The sequence below is a fragment of the Pezoporus flaviventris genome, unplaced genomic scaffold, assembly GCF_033815535.1.
Source record: "Pezoporus flaviventris isolate CSIRO_AGI_PZ_B2104156 unplaced genomic scaffold, CSIRO_AGI_Pfla_v1 ptg000025l, whole genome shotgun sequence".
In the NCBI taxonomy this organism is placed as follows: domain Eukaryota; kingdom Metazoa; phylum Chordata; class Aves; order Psittaciformes; family Psittacidae; genus Pezoporus; species Pezoporus flaviventris.
This window is the reverse complement of record NW_026892573.1, coordinates 34,200,825-34,224,049: the sequence shown is the minus strand read 5'-3', so window position 1 is coordinate 34,224,049 and position 23,225 is coordinate 34,200,825. Positions and strand designations below refer to the sequence as shown.

At 51.2% G+C, this 23,225-nt stretch overlaps 1 protein-coding gene across 4 annotated transcripts in view; it reads left to right on the top strand.

Moving 5' to 3' along the window:
• FAM168A (family with sequence similarity 168 member A) overlaps positions 1-21,544 on the top strand; it is a 169,626-nt gene extending 148,082 nt beyond the window's left edge. For 3 of the 4 annotated variants that reach the window (XM_061458149.1, XM_061458152.1, XM_061458153.1), the window contains 5 exons: positions 10,814-10,939; positions 15,465-15,607; positions 17,447-17,621; positions 19,300-19,430; positions 21,382-21,544. In XM_061458149.1, coding sequence (XP_061314133.1) covers positions 10,814-10,939; positions 15,465-15,607; positions 17,447-17,621; positions 19,300-19,412 — 557 coding nt within the window. In that variant the 3' untranslated portion in view covers positions 19,413-19,430; positions 21,382-21,544. The remainder of the gene's footprint in view (positions 1-10,813; positions 10,940-15,464; positions 15,608-17,446; positions 17,622-19,299; positions 19,431-21,381) is intronic. The other variant, XM_061458151.1, reaches the window with a different exon arrangement.
• Positions 21,545-23,225: the final 1,681 nt, after the last annotated feature.

Genomic DNA, 23,225 nt, shown 5'->3' with positions numbered 1-23,225 from the left:
AACAATCCGTTGCTTTTCTATGCTTTTGAGCCCGAATTTGGAAACCTTTACAGAAGTCTTTTCCTTTTTGGAACTGAAGACTTCTGGTAGGCCTCCACTCAGAAATCCCTGAAGTCAAAGCCACATTTAAGCACTTTGCTGAAGCCAACCCTTCAGAAGGACCAAGTTACTTGGAGTTTTTGAAGCCTGGTTTAGCTTCTCTGCTTTCAGCCAAATTCCCTGGGGGACCTCAGAGCAGCCTTCCAGTATCTGAAGGGATGCTGCGGAGGGACTCTTCATCAGGCACTGCAGTGACAGGACAAGGGGTAACAGCTTCAAACTGAAACAGGGGAAGTTTAGATTGGATCTAAGGAAGAAGTTCTTTACTGTGAGGGTGCTGAGGCACTGGGATGGGTTGCCCAGGGAGGTTGTGAATGCTCCATCCCTGGCAGTGTTCAAGGCCAGGTTGGACAGAGCCTTGGGTGCCATGGTTTAGTGTGAGGTGTCCCTGCCCATGGCAGGGGGGTTGGAACTGGATAATCTTAAGGTCCTTTCCAACCCAAAGCATTCCGTGTTTCTATGATTCTGTGGAAGCTCTTGGCATGGCAAAGGGTGGGAGAAACCCAAGGGCTAAGTAGCAGTTTCAAAAGGTATTTCTTGTCCAGAGTGAAGGAAGTGAAAAGGAGTAGAAGGAAAGGAACTCTCCTATTGAGGTTTTGTTGCCCAGAGAAGCTGTGGCTGCCCCATCCCTAGCAGTGTTCAAGGCAAGGTTGGACACAGGGGCTTGGAGCGAGCTGCTCTAGTGGAAGGGGTCCCTGGAACTGGATGAGCTTTAAAATCCCTTCAATCCAAACCCCTCTGTGATTGTAAATCATGACTTTTTACATGTTTCTCATGAAAAAGGCCTCCAAAAATCTCTTTCTCACCCATTTCCAAGCACACACTGGAGCTGAAAGATAATATCTCCCCCTTCGCTTTGACCTTGTGGCTCTTTAGTTGGTCGAGATGTTTATTGTGAAGGCTTCACCTCCGGAGAGCTGTGGGATTTGCAGCCTCCTGAATAAAGCCTCTTTCAGCTGAGTGTTCAGTAGTCACTGGAGTGAAATAGCCACTTGCATAAGGAGCACAAAGCTGGACCTTGTGTCCATCTCCCTAATCCCTTTCTTCTCTCCATTGCCAAGTTTTCAGTCTCCCACTTGTCATAAAAATCCATGGATCCCAGGAGCTTTCCAAGCTGATCAAGCAGGAATGAGGGCATCATTGCCAGAACCTTTTGGTGCTGTCTTCTCCCCATCACAGTTTCAATGCAGTTTTACTTTGCAAGGTTGCTGAATCAAGCTGTTTCCTGCAGATGACTCTGTGAGGGATCTGTTGGCTTTTACTTGGGTTTATTGGCTTCTGGTAGGGTCTTCAGGTGCATTGCCCATGGCAGGGGTTGGAACGGGATGATCTTTAAGGTCCTTTCCAACCCAAAGCATTCCGTGATTCTGTGATTTCTTCCCATTAATGCGTAGTATGAAACAAGTTTTCCTCCCCTGAGGGATATAATACAAGTGAAAAGAGCTTCCTAGCATTAAAAACCCCACACATTTAATAGTAGCTTGTCCTGCCAGAGGCTGGGAACATCCTCCCTGCTCAGCCAGGGATGTAAATCCTGCAGCATTGCTGCCTGTGGGTCTGGACTTAGAATCCCAGACTGGTTTGGGATGAAGGGACCTCAAAGCTCATCCAGCTCCAACCCCTGCCACAGGCAGGGACCCCTTCCACTAGAGCAGCTTGCTCCAAGCCCCTGTGTCCAACCTGGCCTTGAACACTGCCAGGGATGGGGCAGCCACAAGTGCTCTGGGGAATTCTTGTCCCCAGCCACTCGTGCAGGCAGCAGCTCCACCATTGATTCCCAAAGGGACACCCAAGTGAGGGGAAGCACCAAATCACTGCAGGACATGGAATTCGGGGGGGGAGCTGTATTGCTCTTTGTACATCTCTAGCACCATCCTTGGGAGCTCCAATTGGACGCCGTGTGGAAACAACCCTCAGGAATGATGTGTTGCTCTCCAAACAAAATACTTCTCTTTGCAAAAACGTGGTGGAATGCACACATTGCCCTGGAAGGATTTAATTTCAGCTCGGTTTGATTTTCCAAATGAAAAATAAGAAGGAAAAAAAACAAGTAGGAAATCTTGCAGCAATTTGCCACATCTGGGAATATTTGGTTCCCTTCAGCTATGTAGACCTTAGGTCTCTAAGCCTTTGAGCCCAGGTCCTTCTGTACTCAGTGGAGAGAAACAGAGACCTCCCTATAGAGGAGGTTTAGCCTCTCCATGGGTTCCTGTCTGTCCTACCAGCAGAGCTTGAGTTGCATCCTGCCTGGATGTCCATCATGCTCATGAGGAACAGGAACCCAAAGAGGGTTGTAGATACTTTCTCAGGTAACTCTGATACATAGTTGAGATACCCCCAGAGAAGGAGACCTTTAGGATGATGTTTTATGGGGTTGTTTCCTTGGCATGGGTTAGGATAGTAGGAATACATTGAGAAATGGGACCTGGATGGTGTGTGAAGTGTAGTTCTGGGGTGGGCCGGGGGACAAGCCTCGTTCTACTGAACAGAGAACTTGCTTGCACTCACAAGAAGGGCAAGAAAGAATGTCCCATGGCAGGCAGCAAAGAAATGGTCAAGAAGACTGAGAAGAAGGAAACACACAGGGATTGTGAGACACCAGGCAATTGGGGATCACTCAGGTGAGCAGCAGTGAGCCCGTGGGCAGCTCTTTACCCCTGTCTGTAGTGACAGGACAAGGGGTAATGGGTTAAAACTGAAACAGGAGAGGTTTAGATTGGATCTAAGGAAGAAGTTCTTTACTGTGAGGTTGCCCAGGGAAGTTGTGAATGCTCCATCCCTGTTCAAGGCCAGGTTGGATGAAGCCTTGGGTGCCATGGTTTAATGTGAGGTGTCCCTGCCCATGGCAGGGGGGTTGGAACTGGATGACCTTAAGGTCCTTTCCAACCCAAGCTGTTCTATGATTCTGTGATTCTTTTTGATCCCCATCATTCCTGCAATGGCATCTACAACCTGTGTCCTCCACCCAGCAGAAAGGAGCCCCCACACTCAGCAAGGACCAGGTTGTCCATCCCCCTTGGTCTGCCCTCCCTGAATACAGCCACATTTGCCTTCAGAAGCTTCCTCACATTGTTCAGGATGGAATAATCCACCCCGAACCACCTTAGTCAGCTGCTCTTATAAGCACAACCCCACAAAGACTTTGATTTTCCCCTACCTTTGTCCTGCTGGCTGTGGCCGTGGGTGTCCTCTCCTTCATTACAGATGCTTCAACTCCCCCGTGCTTTGATCCTTGCTATATTTTATCACTACAGCAAGCAGTGACTGCAGATTAATTAAAGCTCCAGTTCCTCCCGTATTCCTTTCTTTAAAGCAATGCAAATCATTGTCTGTTGCTTTACATTTGCATGATGTGAAAGGGGAAAGGAAAGCCCTGGTCAATCTGCTTTGTGCCAGCCAGCCTTTTATTCACTCCCTTTCTGAAGTACAAGCCTAATCTTAACCCACTTGCTTTCTCTCAAGGAAAAGCCTCTCATCATTTCTATGTCCCCTCCTCACCGGATCTTTTTGTTACGTTGCTTAATACTCAAGTGAGGAAGCCTGGGCAGCAACCTTGACATTTACATTTCATTGCTCTGTTTGTGGGTCTTAACAAATGCTTTTAATGATTTCTATATTAGAAACCTCCTTATTTCCAGCAGGCTGACAGGTCGTTGTGCATCCAAACCAGCACTCTTCCAGTGCATAACCCCACGTAGCGAAGCACTAAATAAGTGAGGAAATGGGGAAGATTGAACTTGGTGCTCCTCAACCCAACTCCTTGTGCAGAAACCCCTTTCTTCGCCATAAATAATGAGACAGCTCTTGAAATCGGGGCAATTTAATATCAGGGCAGGGGTTTTCCCCCCACTCTTTGGAGATTTATCTCGTTGGAGGCATGGTTGAGAGCCTTCAGCTTGTTCGTGTGCAGCCAGGAGAAAAGATGCTTTCATGCATGCTTTTTCATGGGTGATGCTGGGAGTGAGGACAGCGTCCATGAGTGCTATCTTTAGAGGCAGAGCGAAGGCTACAGAGGCAATCCAGGCTCAGCCCTTGCTTAAATATAGAGGCTTTTTCAAGCTACTTGCATCTCCCTGTTTTCATTGAGTTATGGGGTTTAAGATCCTGATTCTGCCGCAGGGAGATGCTGCGTTCCCAGCTCTGGGAAGCAGATCCACTGAGGAATGGCTTTAACCTGCCCAAGGGGAGACTGAGCTGAGCTCTTAGGCAGAAGCTCTTCCCTGGGAGGGTGCTGAGGCGCTGGCCCAGGGTGCCCAGAGAAGCTGTGGCTGCCCCATCCCTGGCAGTGTTCAAGGCCAGGTTGGACACAGGGGCTTGGAGCAAGCTGCTCCAGTGGAAGGGGTCCCTGCCCGTGGCAGGGGTTGGAACTGGATGATATTAAGGTCATTTCCAACCCAAACCATTCCATGATTCTAAAATAAGCTCCATAAATCATTCCAGCAGTGGGTACATGCAGCAGAGCGGGCAGTGTCCTCAACTGTGTTAAATGGAACGGAGTTGAAGTCGTACTCTGGTTCAGTGGCTGAGTTAAAACCAGTTGTCTGTATCGATGCGGGGAGCATTTACTCAGATTGAATCAGCTGCTGTCATACAGGAGGCTGGGAATAACTCCACCATTGAGAAGAACCTGCTGCTGGGGTTCCTGCCACCCATCAAACCCACTGCAACTCAGAGGGGATCAGCTTTGTGTTTAAAATCCTGGGTTCAGAAAGAGCAGACTAATTCTGACCTGTATTTAAATGGGATTTTAGATGTTTAAAGTGGAGATGCTCTGTGTTCCCAGCAGAACGGCTGCTTTCAAAAGCATCTCATCCACCAACAAAGTTCTATTTCAACCCTCCAGGCTGGCTGGGGATTGGTGTCTGCTGTCAGAAGTCCCTCAGGATCACTATAAAAGCAGTCACAAACCCAAGTTTCATCTGCTGGGGTAGCTGACTCTCCATATGTAGGTTAACTGGGCAGATGTGCCTCTTAATAGTACTTGGAATAGAGGTTGAAAAGGGTGGGAAGAGCATCCTTTGCTTGTGACTGATGATCTTGTGGGATGGAGCTGGAGGTGAGCTGTCAGTCTTGAAAGAAGCTGTTCTGGACAAGCTCCATCATCCCCTCTGGTCCATCCTAAAGGTGTTCCTCAGCTGAGTTCTCTCTGGTTGGGTGCCTCTTGCCCCAAACCTCATGAGTTTTGCTTGGCTGCCATGCAAAATCATAGCAAGAGATGAACCACCAGGTGAAGGTGAAGGTGAAGGCTGCCCTCTGCTCCTGCCCTTGCTGTGGTTCACCCAAAGGGAAGGACACTGGTGGTGGTTAGTTTTCAATGTCTGGTTTTCAAATAGCTGCTACTTATTGTGCCATCTGCTTCCATCCTTGAGGGCCTCCAGCTGTGCACACTGCAGTCCCTGATGCCACAGTAGAAGCTGGTGATGGTCATCCTCTTCTATTGACCTCATGGTTCCCAAGCCCTTGGGATCCACATGGAAAATGTAATGATTTAGCATTCTGAACTTTTCAATTGCCTCAAACCTGGTTTGGGTTGGAAAGGACCTTAAGATCATCTAGATCCAACCCCCTGCCATGGGCAGGGACACCTTCACCTAAAGCAGGTTGCTCCAAGCCCCATCCAACCCTCCCTTGAAGCATAAGGAGACATGGAGAGGAGCTTGGAGAAGTCTACAGAGACCTTTTGGTCCCTGCAGGTCCAGCAGCAGTGAGGAAAGGAGGATGGTAACTGGACCCAGTCTTGAATCCTCCCGTTCTCAGTGTCGTACAATCATAGAATCACAGAATGGTTTGGGTTGGAAAGGACCTGAAGATCATCCAGTGTCAGGTACCTGGTGAATATCTGCTAAGGTTTGAGCACCAAAGGGATGGTAAATTCTTCACCAGGATATTTCAAAGTGACCATTCCCAAGGCGTAGATAACAGCTCAGCCAAAGGAGCCCTGTGTCAAGCAAGGGAATGAACTTCTTCCCATCCACATTGGAACCCGTTTCTCCCTCATGTGGTCCTCCTCTTGTGTTTCTCCACATTTTTGAGAGGGAGAGACACAAGGGAAGCTCCAAGATCACTGCAAAACACCAGCATTGCATAAAGCTGCTTGCAATGAGCCTGCTTATTTAGGCCAGTGTTATTGAAACACAATCCCTTTTGAGCATATAAAAACGAGTGCCTCAAATCAGTGCTGCAGAAACACGAGGCATTCCAGTTTAAAAGTTCATTAAGCCTGGAGCATGTTCCCTCCCAAGCATTCCGTCTTCCTGAGCTGGTTTAACTTCCTTCATTAAAAATAAGCCTTTTTCTTTCCCTGAAAGTAGGACACACACATCTCACATGGAGGCTGGCTCATGCTTCAACTGCGTTTATTAATAATGCAGGGAAGACAAATGCTTCTCGTCCATCACTCCACTGTCCTCACAGAGCTGAATAGATGTTGCTAAAATCAGCCCGAGGAAATTAGGGGTGGCCATGGGGATGGTGTGGGGCAGGATGGAGGCTCTAACCCCCCATTCCTGCTTCTGGGTCCTCCCTGGAGGAAACGTTGTTCTGCAGGGGGAGAGCGTAGGCATCATCTTTCCCCACATAAGTGCTTTGAGCTGTCCTCTATAGGTGCCCATTGGCTGTTTAGAGACATCAGTAGGTCCCCTAAGGGGGGTATCTTGAGGTGTGAGGGGGTGCATATCCCATAGAGCCTGAAAAGCTTTCTAAGAACAAATGGTCCCACCAGTTTGAGGCACTCAAGAACACAGTAATGGGGCTGCCTGGGGAATTAAGCTTATTGCAAACCTTGTAGGAGGCTCATGGCTCTATCCATCACAAATAGAATCCCAGCCTGGTTTGGGTTGAAGGGACCTTAAAGCTCCTCCAGCTCCAGCCCCCTGCCCCAGGCAGGGACCCCTTCCACTGGAGCAGCTTGCTCCAAGCCCCTGTGTTCAACCTGGCCTTGAACACTGCCAGGGATGGGGCAGCCACAGCTTCTCTGGGCACCCTGGGCCAGCGCCTCAACACCCTCACAGGGAAGAGCTTCTGCCTTATCTCCAACCTGAACTTCCCCTGTTTCAGTTTGAACCCATCACCCCTTGTCCTATCACTCCAGTCCCTAATGAAGAGTCCCTCCCCAGCATCCTTGTAGCCCCCTTCACACACTGGAAGCTGCTCTGAGGTCTCCACACAGCTTCTCTTCTTCAGGCTCAACAGCCCCAATGTTCTCAGCCTGGCTCCATACAGGGGCTGCTCCAACCCCTGAGCATCCTCGTGGCCTCCTCTGGACTTGCTCCATGTCCTTCTTATGCTGAGGACACCAGAACTGCCCACAGTTAATCTGATATTTATGATATTAGATAGTCATGGCTGGATTGGAACCTCTGTGAATCGTTACTTTTGCTAAGGACCAGGAGATGTTAATGTTCCTAAAAGCCTCCTTGCTTCACCTTCTGTGTAGCTTTAAATGATGGATTCTCCAAGGATCCATGATTTAATGCAAGCGCCGGCCATCTCAGGCCCAAATTGCTGTGATTTTTTGGTAGCTCTGATGTGCAGGAACCCCAGAGGAAGGATCCATATAACACCTAAATAAATTGTCTCATCAGTCCTGGATATTAAAACCTTTGTGAAAAGCAGAGGCAAAGATGAATCTGATCTTGAAGAAAAGCCTGAGTGAAAGAGTGGTTCTGTCTCAGTGCTGGGAGTTAATCCTCCAGTGTGATGTTCAGGAGTGCAGCGTACCATGGAAAACTAAGGAAGGTGGGTTGGAAATCCTTAATAGCTCACAAACCTCTGGGAGAGGGCGCATGCTTGGAACAGAACGTGATCAGTGCTTGAATGGAAGAGAAACTGTGCTTTAAATCTCTCCAGAACCTCTTGTTTTCTCTTCGAGATGATGAGAAAGCAGCAGAGCATCATCCAGGCAGATCTTGCACCCGTGACCATCTCCACACAGCGGATGGTTGCCATGCTGTCCAGGGAAACATCACTGCTGGTGTCCTCAATGCTCCTCTGTTTCTGTCCCACATTAGGAGAGGGGGCTCATGAGGTTTTGGTGGACCAACAGCAGTGCTTCTTTGCTCTCTCTGTGGTGTCCAACCATTAGGACCCGTGTTGCTGTTGCCATGGGCTGTAGCACCAGCACTGATTCCTCCTTGGCCTCCTCAATTAATTGTCCCCTACTTCCAGCCCTGTGCACTCCACTGTCATCTTCAGAGAGGGTTGCTTAGGAGTCTGAGCAGACACAGAGCTATCGGAGGGGTTTGAAACATCATCGCTCTTGCCTTTGGGATGCAGAAAGGTTTGCAGGCCCTCACCAAGTCATAGAGTCCCTTCTTTGGGGCTTAGCACTGACCTCCTCAGGGTAGGAGCGTGCTTGGGAGAAGGAGTTATGAAGTCTTCATGGAGCCAGTGGGAGGATAAGGAACCCACCGCCTCCTCCTTTAGGCCGTGGTGTCTCTCCCAAAGAGCTCCTCTTTCTGCTTTAACCTTGGCTGGTTCTGCTGTCAGAAATGGTTCCCTTCCTGCAGAATTCCTGTGTTTCCCCTTTCTTGCCCAAAGGTCCTTTGTTTTGACTTGGTGGCTCCACAACTTCACAGCAAGCTCTGATCACTAAGTGCCTTGTTGAGGATCAATCAACCCTCACTTGGGTTTTCCTTCCTTGGTAGCTGGGGGTGTGAAATACATCCTGTGGGACATGGGAAACCTGGAGCTTTTATCATCATGTCCTGAGCAGCTTGTGGCGAGCAGTGAGCTGTAAGAACTGGCTGAGGCCTTCAGGAGATGGATGAGCTCCGTTGGGAGGTGGTGGGATTTCAGCCAGGGATGGTTCATTCTTCGAGGTGAGCCTGGCACAAGGAGTTAGGGCACATCCATACTTTCAGGGGGGAAGCAAAAAAGAGAAGCAGAAAAAGACCTGGTAAACCTTTCCTGGAGGCATCAACTTTGGGAAGGAGCAAGCTGCTCTAGTGGAAGGTGTCCCTGCCCATGGCAGGGGGCTGGAATTGGATGAGCTTTAAAGTCCCATGGTTCTATGATTGTATGATGGCCGCACACAATGGTTGTGGTCAATGGCTCCAAGTCCAGCTGGAGACCAGTAACGAGTGGGGTCCCTCAGGGATCGGGGTTGGGACCGGTCTTGTTCAACATCTTCGTCGCTGCCATGGACAGTGGGATTGAGCGCGCCCTCAGCGAGTTTGCCGATGACACCGAGCTGTGTGGTTCGGTTGATACCCTGGAGGGAAGAAATGCCATCCAGAGGGACCTCGACACGCTTGTGAGGTGGGCTGATGGCAACCTCATGGAGTTTAACCATGCCAAGTGCAAGGTCCTACACCTGGGTTGGAGCAATCCCAGGCACAGCTACAGGTTGGGCAGAGAAGAGATTCAGAGCAGCCCAAGGAGAAGGACTTGGGGGTGTTGGTTGATGAGAAAATGAACATGAGCCGGCTTCAGTGTGCGCTCGCAGCCCAGAAAGCAACCGTATCCTGGGCTGCATCAAAAGGAGCGTGACCAGCAGGGCGAAGGAGGTGATCCTGCCCCTCTGCTCTGCTCTTGTGAGACCTCACCTGGAGCATTGTGTGCAGTTCTGGGGTCCTCAACATAAAAAGGACATGGAGCTGTTGGAACAAGTCCAGAGGAGGCCACGAGGATGAGCAGGGGCTGGAGCAGCTCCTGTATGGAGCCAGGATGAGAACATTGGGGCTGTTGAGCCTGGAGAAGAGAAGCTGTGTGGAGACCTCAGAGCAGCTTCCAGTGTCTGAAGGGGGCTACAAGGATGCTGGAGAGGGACTCTTAATTAGAGACTGTAGTGATAGGACAAGGGGTGATGGGTTCAAACTTAAACAGGGGAAGTTTAGATTGGATCTAAGGAAGAAGTTCTTTCCTGTGAGGGTGGTGAGGCACTGGAATGGGTTGCCCAGGGAGGTTGTGAATGCTCCATCCCTGGCAGTGTTCAAGGCCAGGTTGGACGAGGCCTTGGGTGATATGATTTAGCGTTAAGGTGTCCCTGCCCACGGCAGGGGGGTTGGAACTGGATGATCTTAAGGTCCTTTCCAACCCTAACGATTCTAGGGTTCTGTACGGGTATAGCCAGTGCTGGTTCATTGAATTTTGCTGGTTGTGTCTCAAATCCCACAAGATTTGACTCTTGATGTTCTTCTGGGTTATCACACTTGGCTTTATAAATTACTTTCCATAAACTGGGATACAGGACGGCCTTCCCAAAGCCACTGCTTTTGCTCACTGTCCCTTCCAAGCTTTCTAAGGACCTCCAAACAAAGCGATGGGACAGTCACAGCAACTAGTACCTTGTCCACTGGTGGCATCTGCCATGCAAGCATCTCAAAGGGTCTTACTGGGGGTAAAATGCCTTGCACACCCGGCTCAGCCTGTTTTCCAGCTGGGAAAGGGCAAGGACAACCGTTACTGGTTCATATGCACAGAGGCGACCAGTGGTAGCTGGGGAGGGCTGGTGGCTTTGCTAGCAGTGTCCCTCTGTTGTAGATCTTCATGCAGGTCTCTTAGCTCAGGAAGCCAAGGAACTGGTTTGCTGCAAACCATCCCTCCGTGGGGATGAGGTGGGACAAGAGGAACCATGGTGCAACATTCCTATGGATATTTGTCCTTGAAAGGTGGGAGGGGAAAGGAAGAGAGCAGCACAGTGGTCCAGATGTGACCTAAGCATGGGAAGTCTGTTCATTGCTGTGTGTGACACCTCTTCTCTGTCTCCATCCAGCTACACTTCTGATGAAGCAAGCCTGGCCACAGACCTCCTCCTCCTGTGCCACGGAGGGCACCTTCCACCTCCCAGTGGACACCGGCACCGAGAACAGAACTTACCAGGCTTCTTCTGCAGCATTCAGTAAATAAACCTTTTCTTCTGGGGTTTTCCTTGGTTGGTTTGTGCCCGTTTCCCTCCCCTCTTGGGGATTACTTTGGGATGGGGTTATTTGGGATCAGCCTGTTTGAAATGGATGGGATCATTTGTGTCTGTGTGTCCTGCCTGTGTGCTGACACAGTGAGGATGCTGCACATCCTGGGGTTGCTCGCTCTGCACTGTGTAGCAGATCTGTCACCTTCTGCCTGAGATGTCCAGTCGGAGCTGCACTTCCCTTCTGGGATGAAATGTTGTGGTTTTTTCCACTCAAAACAAGGTAGCATCCTTTATTCATGTGTTCAAACCATGAAGGAGCATGAAGAGGAGAGCACCGACCCTCCCAGTGCTCCTTCAGAGGAACAAGTCAAATGGAGAAGGGTGAAGGCCTCTTTCAGCCAAGTGTTTGGTCCCCAGGAGCAACCTGGGCTTGATTTCAAGTGTATACTGCAGTGGTGATGCTCTGTGGTAGAGGAGAACGATATATGTCATAAAAACAAAGGGAGATTGTTTCCTATTCCCTTAGAACAGAGAATTCCAAACTCCAGGCTGTTTTTCAAGGAATCCAGGATGAAATTCCCACCTTTTAACTCAAGCTGGCTGCTCAGGGGCAGGGGGAGGAGATGCTGCTTATGGATCGTGGTTAAACAGGCTTTTCCAGCTGAAGCCTTGTAATCTCATCCCCTAAGAGGCCCAACAGTGCCTCCAGGAGGGGTGATAAGCTCCCACATAAGGCCCCTGGTGCTTCCCCTGCTATGTGGGGTGTCCCCTGGCCCCTGCCCAACTGCTCTTGCCTGCTCTTGCCCTCATGTTGCCTGTTAAAGCTGAGGCATGGGGCGTGCTGCAAGCACGAGGTGGGACCGCTCCTAGGTTCTAATGGGCTGGAGCAGCTCCTGTATGGAGCCAGGCTGAGAACATTGGGGCTGTTGAGCCTGGAGAAGAGAAGCTGCGTGGAGACCTCAGAGCAGCTTCCAGTGTGTGAAGGGGGCTACAAGGATGCTGGGGAGGGACTCTTCATCAGGGACTGCAGTGGCAGGACAAGGGGTGATGGGTTCAAACCGAAACAGGGGAAGTTCAGGTTGGATACAAGGCAGAAGCTCTTCCCTGGGAGGGTGCTGAGATGGAGCCAAAGGACAGATCCAGTCTGGGACGCCCAACCTGAAGTGCTTCTGATTATTCCGAGCCTGTGCTTAAGGCAGCATCTCCCATCAGAGATCCACCACAGTGATGGGTGAAGCGTCTCCAAAACCTCAGGGCTTTATGTCTTAAATTTGATTTCCCAATTCAATGTGCCCAAGCCAGTTCTCTGGCAATGAGACCAGCCTGCATGGGGCTGCCCAGTGACCACACACTGGTGGCCACAGCCAGAATTTGCCCCCAAACCCGTTTCTACCATGGTATCTGCTCTTGCCTTCTCTGATTTGGAAGGAGGAATCTCCCCTGCAGCAGCCTGGGGGTGCAGTGGGAAGGAGAAAGCACATCCAGGCATGGGTTAAATTCCAAGGGAATTTTGCCAAATAGTATCTAGGTTTCTATTAATTCCAAGCTGAAAGTTTCCAAACACTTAAAACTTGGTCAAATCTGATCTAGCATGAAATTAGCTGTCATGCCAAGCTCATGCACCATGTGAGGGGTAGTGTCCCTAACCCAGTGGACGGTAGGGATGTCCCTTTTCAAGGAGAATCATGGAATTCCATTCATTGGGTTGGAAGGGACCTTTAAAGCTCATTTAGTCCAACCCTAGATCCCCCTGCAGTGATCAGGGATATCTTCAAGTAGGTCACGTTGCCCCAAGCTCCATCCAGCCTGACCTTGAATGCTTCCAGGAATGGGGCATCCACCACCTGTCTGGGAAAACATGGCAGATTCCATCTTCCATGGGCTGTTATGCTTAATACCCTTTTAATATCATAGATAAATTGTCCATGATTCAGCAATTGGGAAGCCACATCAAGGCTTAACGTTCAGGTGCTGAAACTGCACAGCCTTGAGCTGGTCCACAGCTCCAGACGCCCATCAGAAATGAAGCGTGATGCTGAGAGCTGGCATCCAAGGTCTTTGCCTTAAAGAAAGGAGTTCAGAAGAGAAGAAAATGGGTAAAGTTGAACAGGAGCTTGGTGGCTCTGTAGGTGACGTTGTTGGGTTCCTGGAGGAGCTCATGATGTCTCTGTGGTGAACGCAGCCCTTCAGAACCTGCAGTTCCATCTCTCCTTTAAAGATAGTCGCTCTCCTGCTAATGTGAGTCAGAAGAAAAGGTCACAGCTCTTCTGCTGTTTAATTAACACATTGGATCCGATGTGCAGCAAGCAGGAGGCGGTGAGATGCTGTTTGGGAGTTCCTAGAAAGCTTGTTTTCTTCACGCCCTTGCAGTGCTGGGCGGATAATGTGGGCTATTAGCAGCCTTGCAGGCTTTGCCTTCATTAATCGCTGCCCTGAATAGTGCTTGAGTAAATGACTTCATTATGTTTGAGTGCTTGGATATCTTACTGCTGGGCTGAGCCTTGGCTTCTCCTCTCCATCCTACACGGTCTTTGGAGCCTGTTTGCTCTAAGGTTGGTTTCTCCCAGTCCTCTGCAAGAGCTGGATACCATTTCCCAGCAGCCATCCCATCGTACATGTTCTTCCCTGCTTGTGTGAGCAGATTCCTTACCATTCCTATTTTACTTGTTCATTAAGCTGTGACCAACGCCTTGATGCCTTTGTGGCACACTTGATGCAGCCTAAGGCACCCCATGGCAGCAGCTCAGCTTTTAGTCTGCCCTAAAAGAAAACCCCTTAAAGCACAACTTCAAGTGTTCTTGAGGGTTAGATTAGGATTAGATTGGGGAAACCACTACTTTATGATCTAGACAAGTGCTGTGTGTGGTGGGTAGGGAACTATCCAGAGGTGGTGGTGAACCTTCTGACACCCTGTGTTCCTTTTCCAGCTGGGGACCTGTCACTGGTGGGGTAGATACTGGGCCCAACACTGCTCAGTGTCTTCATAAGTGATGTGGGTGATGGGATCAAGTGCTCCCTGATGAAGTTTGCCAGTGGCACCAAACTCAGTGGGGAAATGGACACTGGGAAGGGGAAGCCACCCTGCAGGGTGAGCTGGACAGCCTGGGAAGAACCTGATGGAGCTCAACAGGACAAGTGTCAGGTCCTGCCCCTGGGCAAACCCAATCCTGGAGCAGCTCAGGCTGGGATGTGCCTGACTGGAGCAGCTCTGGGAAAGGGACATGGAGGAACCAGCTCCATAGGAGTGAACAGTGAGCGGCTGCAGCAAAGAAACCCACCAGGGTGCTGGGGAACATCAACAAGGGCATCACCACAGGGATAAAGGTGTCACTGTCCCACTGTGCTCATCACTGGTCAGGCTGCCGCTGGAATACTGTGATCAGTTTTGGTCCTGATGCCTGTGCCTGCCACCCCACTGTCCTCCCGAGGCTCTCTGCTCCTCCTGGCTTGGCAGCAACCTGTGGTGCCTGTTGATGGAGCAGAGAAATGGCTTTTCTTAATGGCAATAAAGCAGATTTGCTGTTTTTGTTGCTAAGGCAAATAGCCTGAGGGGAGCAGGACAGATGCTTGAGCATCACTTGGGGGTGCCTCTCCAACCTGGAGAGTGAGCTGATGGTCGCATCCTCCTTTGCAGGACGAGAAATTGCTCAGAACTATCCACCTTCATGGAATACTTAAAGGCATCCATTGTTTTCACCTAAATATTAATCAGAGAATCATGGCATGGCTTGGATTGGAATGGACCTTAAAGCTCCTCCAGCTCCAACCCCTGCCACGGGCAGGGACCCCTTCCATAGAGCAGCTTGCTCCAAGCCCCTGTGTCCAACCTGGCCTTGAACACTGCCAGGGGTGGGGCAGCCACAGCTTCTCTGGGCACCCTGTGCCAGCGCCTCAGCACCCTCACAGGGAAGAGCTTCTGCCTAAGAGCTCAGCTCAGTCTCCCCTCAGGCAGGTTCAAGCCATTCCCCTTGGCCTGGCCCTCCAGGCCCTTGTCCCAAGCCCCTCTCCAGCTTTCCTGCAGCCTCTTCAGGCACTGGAGCTGCTCTCAGGTCTCCCCTTCAGGAGCCTTCTCTTCTCCAGGCTGCCCCAGCCCAGCTCTCTCAGCCTGGCTCCAGAGCAGAGCTGCTCCAGCCCTCGCAGCAGCTCCATGGCCTCCTCTGGCCTCGCTCCAGCAGCTCCACATCCCTCTTGTGTTGGGGGACCCAGAGCTGAATGCACAGGTTTGGACCACTGGTTTTGGGAAGAGCCACAGCTGGGCTGGGTAGGGAATGTAGGCCTGGCTGCTGTGATTGATTAGCCAGGGGCTGGGTGCTGGACTCAGGTCTCAGCTTGGTGTGTTTCATGGCACATCAGAAGATGCTCATCCAGCTTGGTGTCTCCTCCATGCTGAGTGATGCCCGGCGAGCAACCGGCGCGTCATGAACAGCAGCTTGGGTTGCTCATGTTCTCTCCATGGGCCAGCTCTGCAGCTGGGAATCCTCACCCTCACTTGGACTCCCCTTCTCTTTGGCAGGGTACACTGCGGGGACTCCCTACAAGGTCCCACCGACCCAGAGTAACAACGCACCTCCTCCCTACTCGCCGTCTCCGAACCCGTACCAAACCGCTATGTACCCCATCAGAAGTGCCTATCCACAGCAGAACCTGTACACCCAGGTAGGTGCCTCCTCACCCATCACCTCACTCCACAGCGTGCAAATGCAGCCTGAGGTTCCTACAGGGCTTCATCTTCGGCTGTCAGGGCTGAGCACCCATGTCCTGGTGGGATGGAGGCGCTCATGGTGGGGCTTGATGGGTCTCTGGGATGTTGGGGGTCTCTCTCTTGACTCCTCAGTTGGATCCTCTGCATGAGACATGGTCTTACATGGTTGTTGATGTGTAGTGGAGTCAACACAGTGTCTCAGTGAGGTTGGGAATCAGGTCCCTTCCTCCAAAACCACATGCTGGGGCCCCATGGCTCCAGGGTAGTCCCTGCACCCACCTCTCCCCACCTTCCCCAGTGCTCAGTGTTGCTCTTCCCAAGGGCCACAAATGAGTCTGGGGTATCCCAAGGTCTGTTTGCTGGTGGCTGTTGGCATCTCACTGACTTGCAACACCCTCCTGCCAGTTCCCTTGGGAAACCCTTGTGTCTCCTTCACCAGCACAGGCTACTTCAGGCATGACCCAGGTTTGTGTCCTCACAGGGCAGCTCCTCCCCCAGCACCTGGATGGGTTTCCAGTGCCATCTTCTCTGCCCCTGCATTGCCACCACCTGCAGCTATGTGCTGGGGCCAAGATCCTCCACAGGGATGTAGTTTAGAGCAGTTGTCCTCTGAAACCCACCTCTGTGCCCCCTTCCCACTGAAGATCACAAACTCCTCAGGGGTATCTGGCCCTACAGCTTCCATGGCATTTCCCCCAACGACCTGACTTTCCAGGTCAGGATGGTGTTCCACTCCCTTCCCATTGCCTCTCTGCATTCCAGAGACCACCCCACATGTCCTCAGGTTCAGTTTCATTCTTCCTTATCCAGGTCTGCAGGCAGAAGGAGCTGCCTCATGGGAAGGACCAGCCCTTTGCAGGGCTCAAATGGTGTTCCAGCAGCTACACGTGACACCAGCTTGTCTTCATTATAGAATCTTCACAGACTGCTTTGGGTTGAAGGGACCTTAAAACTCACCCAGTTCCAACCCTCTGCCACGGGCAGGGACCCCTTCCACTAGAGCAGCTTGCTCCAAGCCCCCATGTCCAACCTGGCCTTGAACACTGCCAGGGATGGGGCAGCCACAGCTTCTCTGGGCACCCTGTGCCAGCGCCTCAGCGCCCTCACAGGGAAGAGCTTCTGCCTAAGAGCTCAGCTCAGTCTCCCCTCAGGCAGGTTCAAGCCATTCCCCTTGGCCTGGCCCTCCAGGCCCTTGTCCCAAGCCCCTCTCCAGCTTTCCTGCAGCCCCTTCAGGCACTGGAGCTGCTCTCAGGTCTCCCCTTCAGGAGCCTTCTCTTCTCCAGGCTGCCCCAGCCCAGCTCTCTCAGCCTGGCTCCAGAGCAGAGCTGCTCCAGCCCTCACAGCAGCTCCTCACCCAACACCCCCAAGTCCTTCTCCTGAGGCTGCTCCACCCGGTCTCCCCCAGCCTGTTTTTGTGCTGGGGTTTGCCCCAACCCAAATAAAGAACCTTGTGTTTAAGACTGCTAGACTGCTGTGCAGCAGGTCTAGAGGAGCTAAATGCTTGAAGTCTCAGGGTGAAGGACAGTCACCCCACACTTTGGGCTCAGGGGACAGGCTGGGTTTGGGAATATCCTATGTCCCTTCTCTCCAGGGGGTAAATATGGGGCTGTGATGCTGCATCGCTGCTCACCCCATAGCAGGACCTACAGTATCTCCCTGCCCAGCTGACACCCCCTGCACACAGAGCTGGTCTTTGCCTCTCCATAGAATACTGGCCTTCAAAGCCACTGCTTTGGCTTGTGCTGTCAGTCCAATGACAAAGACAATGGTGGTTTTTATCCCTTCTCCAACAGGGAGCTTATTATACCCAGCCAGTGTACGCGGCACAGCCTCACGTTATCCATCACACCACCGTGGTTCAGCCCAACAGCATCCCATCGGCCATCTACCCGGCCCCGGTCGCTGCGCCCAGGACCAACGGTGTGGCCATGGGCATGGTTGCTGGGACCACCATGGCAATGTCAGCAGGTAAGAAGGCAAATCTCCCCTTGTTCTGAGCCACAGTTTGGGAGGCGTCCCAACAACCTGTGCCAGAGATGTATCCTGGATGAAGAGCTCTCTGTGCCGCCTGCAGCCTTGCAGGGTGTACCTGGACGGGGGCTCCAGAAGCACTTTGAACACAGCAAGTTGCTAGTTCTGCTTGCTGCCACCTCTCCTTGGCAGGCAAAAATGCTCCTGATACAGATGTAACTCAGCTTTTAGGTAAGCAGAGAGACCTTGCGTTTGGCTCACTCTAGAGACATGAACTCTTGCATCCTTAAATACATTATCCTTCCTCCATCTGTTCCATAATCAGAGGTATAACCAGGTTTGTCCATCTTCAGTATTGTATTTCTATCCTCGGGTTCCTTTTTTAGGACACTTAAATGGTCTTACTTTCATTTGACAAAATGAACATTAACCTTGGTTTCTGCATCCCAAATCCTTTGCAGTTTATGTGCAGGATTGCTTTTATTGACAGCACATTAAGTAAGGGTATGGGCTGGGTTTATTTTTCCCAAAGCCTGTATTTTTCTCATTAACAATCCCTAGGATTGTATATTGAATTATGCCAAGAAACACCTCATTCATCCCTCTGCATCTGCATGAGCTGTGAAACAGGGCTTTGTTATGGGCCACAGCCCTTGTTGCAAGCAGAGATACTGCAGCCTGGGTTGACAAGAACCTCTCAGAGATTTACTGTTGCTTATACTGAGAGTGGGGAGATGCACGTGGGATGCTTTAAATTCTCTGTAGTAGCATTTGCAGTAGCCAGGAACTGAGAAGTTGTTTCAAGAACCCCATTACTCCCAGAGCAGAGTAGTTGAGGGCTGTATCCTCCCTCCCCACGTCTGCTGAAGGCACTGTGCAAATTCCCACCTGAAATCCCTCTGTGTATCAGCTGAAGGCTGAAAGAAAAGAGGATGCATGGGGTAGTTCCCCTGCTTTGCGGCTGGGAGCGGATCATTCCTGCTGCATCCCAAGGCTCTCAGCTCAGGGGGGTTTAAATGAAGCAAAAGAGCTCCCCTGCCCTTGGGAGATGAATGGCAAAGCTCATCTTTATTTTCCCTGGACGTTCTTGGCTTTTTCTCATCTCCTTTTACAATCCTCATCCCATGCAGTTTGGTCCTTTGAGAACACTGCAGTGGTTTGCTGTTGCAGCTGGGCCCAGTGCCTTTAGCAGGTGGAAGATATCAGCAGATTTCTGGCTACTTCTAGTCTTCAGGGACAAGGGAAATTAGAAAAAGATGAGTTGAGGCCAAAACCAGCATGGAAAATGTGCTGGAGCTTCAGGTGGGTTTATTCTGTTCGTGGTGTTGGCTGATACCAACCACACGACTCAAAACACCTTTGCTTCAGGTCTCACAGGCCGATAATATTTGAGGGAATTGGAGAAGGGGAAAAAAGGCAGCTCATGCAGTGCCTGCCCCTTAGAATCACAGAATCAACCAGGTTGGAAAAGCCCTTTAAGCTCATCCAATCCAACCATTCCCACCACTGCCCCATGGCACTGAGGCCTCGTCTCTATGGGGTGTGAACACTTGCAGGGCCGGTGACTGCAGCCCTGCCCTGGGCAGCCTGTTCCAATGCCTGAGCACCCTTTGGGGCAGGACTTGTTCCTAATCTTGTCTAACCTCTCCTAACATATTTCTCCATGCCATTGCAGGAACCTTGTTGACCACCCCACAACACACTGCCATCGGAGCACATCCAGTTTCCGTGCCAACGTACAGGGCTCAAGGAACCCCCACCTACAGCTATGTACCTCCACACTGGTAAACCCACTGGCCAATTCATGTAAGTGCTGCCTTGGCAGGCCTTGCCCTGCTCTTCTTGATTAATTAACCACCAAGCACTGCTATTGCTTCTCTCCTGCCTGCAAAGCTGCTGAATCCCTTTCTCAAGGTGATGCTTTTGTCTACAGAAGAGCCTTTTAGCACTGCTCCCGACTAGGGATGCCTGCATGGGGCTCTGTCGTGGGGCTACAGAAGGTTTTAGCAAAGCATAGTGTACCTTGACCTTACATAGAATCCCAGAGCAGTCTGGGTTAAAGGGACCTTAAAGCTCATCCAGTTCCAGCTCTCTGCCACGGGCAGGGACCCCTTCCACGAGAGCAGCTTGCTCCAAGCCCCTGTGTCCAACCTGGCCTTGAACACTGCCAGGGATGGGGCAGCCACAGCTTCTCTGGGCACCCTGTGCCAGTGCCTCAGCACCCTCCCAGGGAAGAGCTTCTGCCTAAGAGCTCAGCTCAGTCTCCCCTCGGGCAGGTTCAAGCCATTCCCCTTGGCCTGGCCCTACAGGCCCTTGTCCCAAGCCCCTCTCCAGCTTTCCTGCAGCCCCTTTAGGCACTGGAGCTGCTCTGAGGTCTCCCCTTAAGGAGCCTTCTAAAACATCCTGTTTGTTATCATGGGCCTTGTGTGCAGCTGCCTACAACCAGCTGCAGGTTCCTGTCATGCTCAGGATCCCCAAAGTCCCAGCTGCTCATTTAAACACCCTCCTTGTGTTGATGGAGCTCTTGGTCCTTCATGCCCAATTAACAGGGAACGCAGCTGATGGGAACACATGATGCTGCACGGGGAGGCAGCGAGGATCAACCAGCCCTGGGGGCTATCTGAAATCTCTCCTTGCTGCATACATTACACTGAGCTAATCCTTCCCATGACAAATCGTTGTGCAATTAGCAGAGAGGATCCCATCTGCACATTTTTAATCCTCTGCAATGGATACCACCACCGAGCTGCTGCTTCCTCAGCTCCCTGCCCAAGAAATTGGGCACTCAGCGGCACGAGAATGGTTAAATCCCATGTACATCAGCTATGGGTGCTGCTATAGGGGTGCAGAGGAGAGGAGAACAGCTCTCTCTGATCATAGAATCACAGAGTCTGCCAGGTTCGAAAAGCCCTTTAAGCCCATCCAGTCCAACCTTCATCCCAGCACTGCCAAGGCCACCACTGCCCCATGGCACTGAGGCCTCATCTCCACGCTGTGTGAACCCTTGCAGGGCCGGTGACTGCAGCCCTGCCCTGGGCAGCCTGTTCCAATGCCTGAGCACCCTCTGGGGCAGGAATTGTTCCTCAGCTCCATCTAAACCTGCCCTGGTGCAGCTTGAGGCCGGTTCCTCTTGTCCCATCCCTTGTTCCTTGGGAGCAGAGCCCAGCCCCTCCTGGCTCCATCCTCCTCTCAGGCACTTGTAGGCAGCCATCAGGTCCCCCCTGAGCCTTCTCTTCTCCACACTGAACCCCCCAGGTCCCTCAGCCCTTCCCCATCACACTTGGGCTCCAGGCCCTGCACCAGCTCCACTGCCCTTCTCTGGCCCCCCTCCAGCACCTCAATGTCTCTCTTGCAGTGAGGGGCCCAGAGCTGAGCACAGGATCCGAGGTGCAGCCTCACCAGTGCCCAGTGCAGGGGCACAATCCCTGCCCTGGCCCTGCTGCCGCCCTGGTGCTGATCCAGGCCAGGATGCTGGGGGCTCCCTGGCTGCCTGGGCACAAGCTGCTCGTGTTCAGCTCCATCCATCAGCACCCCCAGCTCCTTTTCCATGGGCAGTTTCCAGCCACAATTCCCAAACGTGGAGCTTTGCATGGGGCTGTTGTGACCCAAGTGCAGGACCCGGCACTTTGCCTTGTTGAACCTCATCCTATTGGCCACAGCCCAATTATCCAGCCTGTCCAGGCTGCTCTTTAGAACCTTCCTACCGTGCACCACTTGCTCCTAACTCCTTCTTTGCGATATCTCTGCTCTCTTCCAGATCCAGAGTCAAACATTGTATGCAACTACACAAGTCTTACATCGGTGCTGTGGCCGCTGTCCTGCAGCACCTCGTCTGTTTGCAAGAACAAAAGAAAACCAACAAAAGTGCAAGGGTCACTTTATGCATTCTTTAGTGGTTTTGTAAAAGCTGCTTTTTCTAATCTTCTGCCTCCCTTTTATTTTATTGTTTTCTCCTCTCCCCTTTCCTCCTCCCCACCCCACATCCATTGTGTAACACACGTACTGACACTGAGCAATAGTCGAGTTCTCTTTGGAGTCCTATCATTGGAAAGCTCAGACTATTCCACTGTTTTGTTTTTCCAGCATTGCCCAGCTGAGTGGTGCAAAGATCCCCCCACTTCTTGTTCGTTTTGGGTTCTTTTCATGATCTTTCTGTTGTCGTTGTTGTTGGCAAGAGCCTAGATTTCTTTTGGCTAGTAAGAGTGGTTGATGTTCAGGGTACTACGTGAAAAGCACAGCGCTGGTAGGCAGGCTTCTTCTTCCCATTTTGGTTTGGGTATTTTTAGTTGAAGAATATAAATTATTTAATCTTCCATAACATATTGCAAGAAAAAAAAGCAACTTGGTGTCTTCCAGATAGCTGTTGTGATAGATTATAAATGCATTATCTGCAGTGAAGTTCTGAACTCATCCCTTCTTTTGTAGGAGTTAAGAGAATATAAGTATCATTAGCGACGTAACACACTTGTCTTAGGAAGTATGAGGAATGGGCACCATCAGGTCTTTGGGCTGCTTTTTCCGACTGGGCAAATGGATTTTGTGTGATGGGAAGAGAGCAGCAGAGACACACGTGCCCTGGTAGCATCTTGCACCTCTTGGGTATATAGGGTGCTCCCCATCGGCTACGTCCTGGGGCTGTGTGAGGGAGAAGGCAGCTCCTTCCTTGTGTGGCTACTGCTTGCAGGCAGAGATGAGCTGGGTGGCTGTTGAAGGAAGCAAGGAGATGTTCAAGGGTTGGTCTGAAAGAGCTTCTCCAGGTCCAGGGTTTGATTTGAAGAGCTTCTCCAGGTCCAAGGTTTGGTTTGAAGAGCTTCTTCCAGGTCCAAGGTTTTGGTTTGAAGAGCTTCTCCAGGTCCAGGGTTTGGTTTGAAGAGCTTCTTCAGGTCCAAGGTTTGGTTTGAAGAGCTTCTCCAGGTCCAAGGTTTGGTTTGAAGAGCTTCTCCAGGTCCAGGGTTTGATTTGAAGAGCTTCTCCAGGTCCAAGGTTTGGTTTGAAGAGCTTCTTCCAGGTCCAAGGTTTGGTTTGAAGAGCTTCTCCAGGTCCAAGGGTTGGTCTGAAGAGCTTCTCCAGGTCCAGGGTTTGATTTGAAGAGCTTCTCCAGGTCCAAAGGTTGATCTGAAGAGCTTCTCCAGGTCCAGGGTTTGATTTGAAGAGCTTCTCCAGGTCCAAAGGTTGATCTGAAGAGCTTCTCCAGGTCCAAGGTTTGGTTTGGAGAGCTTCTCCAGGTCCAGGGTTTGGTTTGAAGAGCTTCTTCCAGGTCCAAGGTTTTGGTTTGAAGAGCTTCTCCAGGTCCAAGGTTTGGTTTGAAGAGCTTCTCCAGGTCCAAGGTTTGGTTTGAAGAGCTTCTCCAGGTCCAGGGTTTGATTTGAAGAGCTTCTCCAGGTCCAAGGTTTGGTTTGAAGAGCTTCTTCCAGGTCCAAGGTTTGGTTTGAAGAGCTTCTCCAGGTCCAAGGGTTGGTCTGAAGAGCTTCTCCAGGTCCAGGGTTTGATTTGAAGAGCTTCTCCAGGTCCAAAGGTTGATCTGAAGAGCTTCTCCAGGTCCAGGGTTTGGTTTGAAGAGCTTCTCCAGGTCCAGGGTTTGATTTGAAGAGCTTCTCCAGG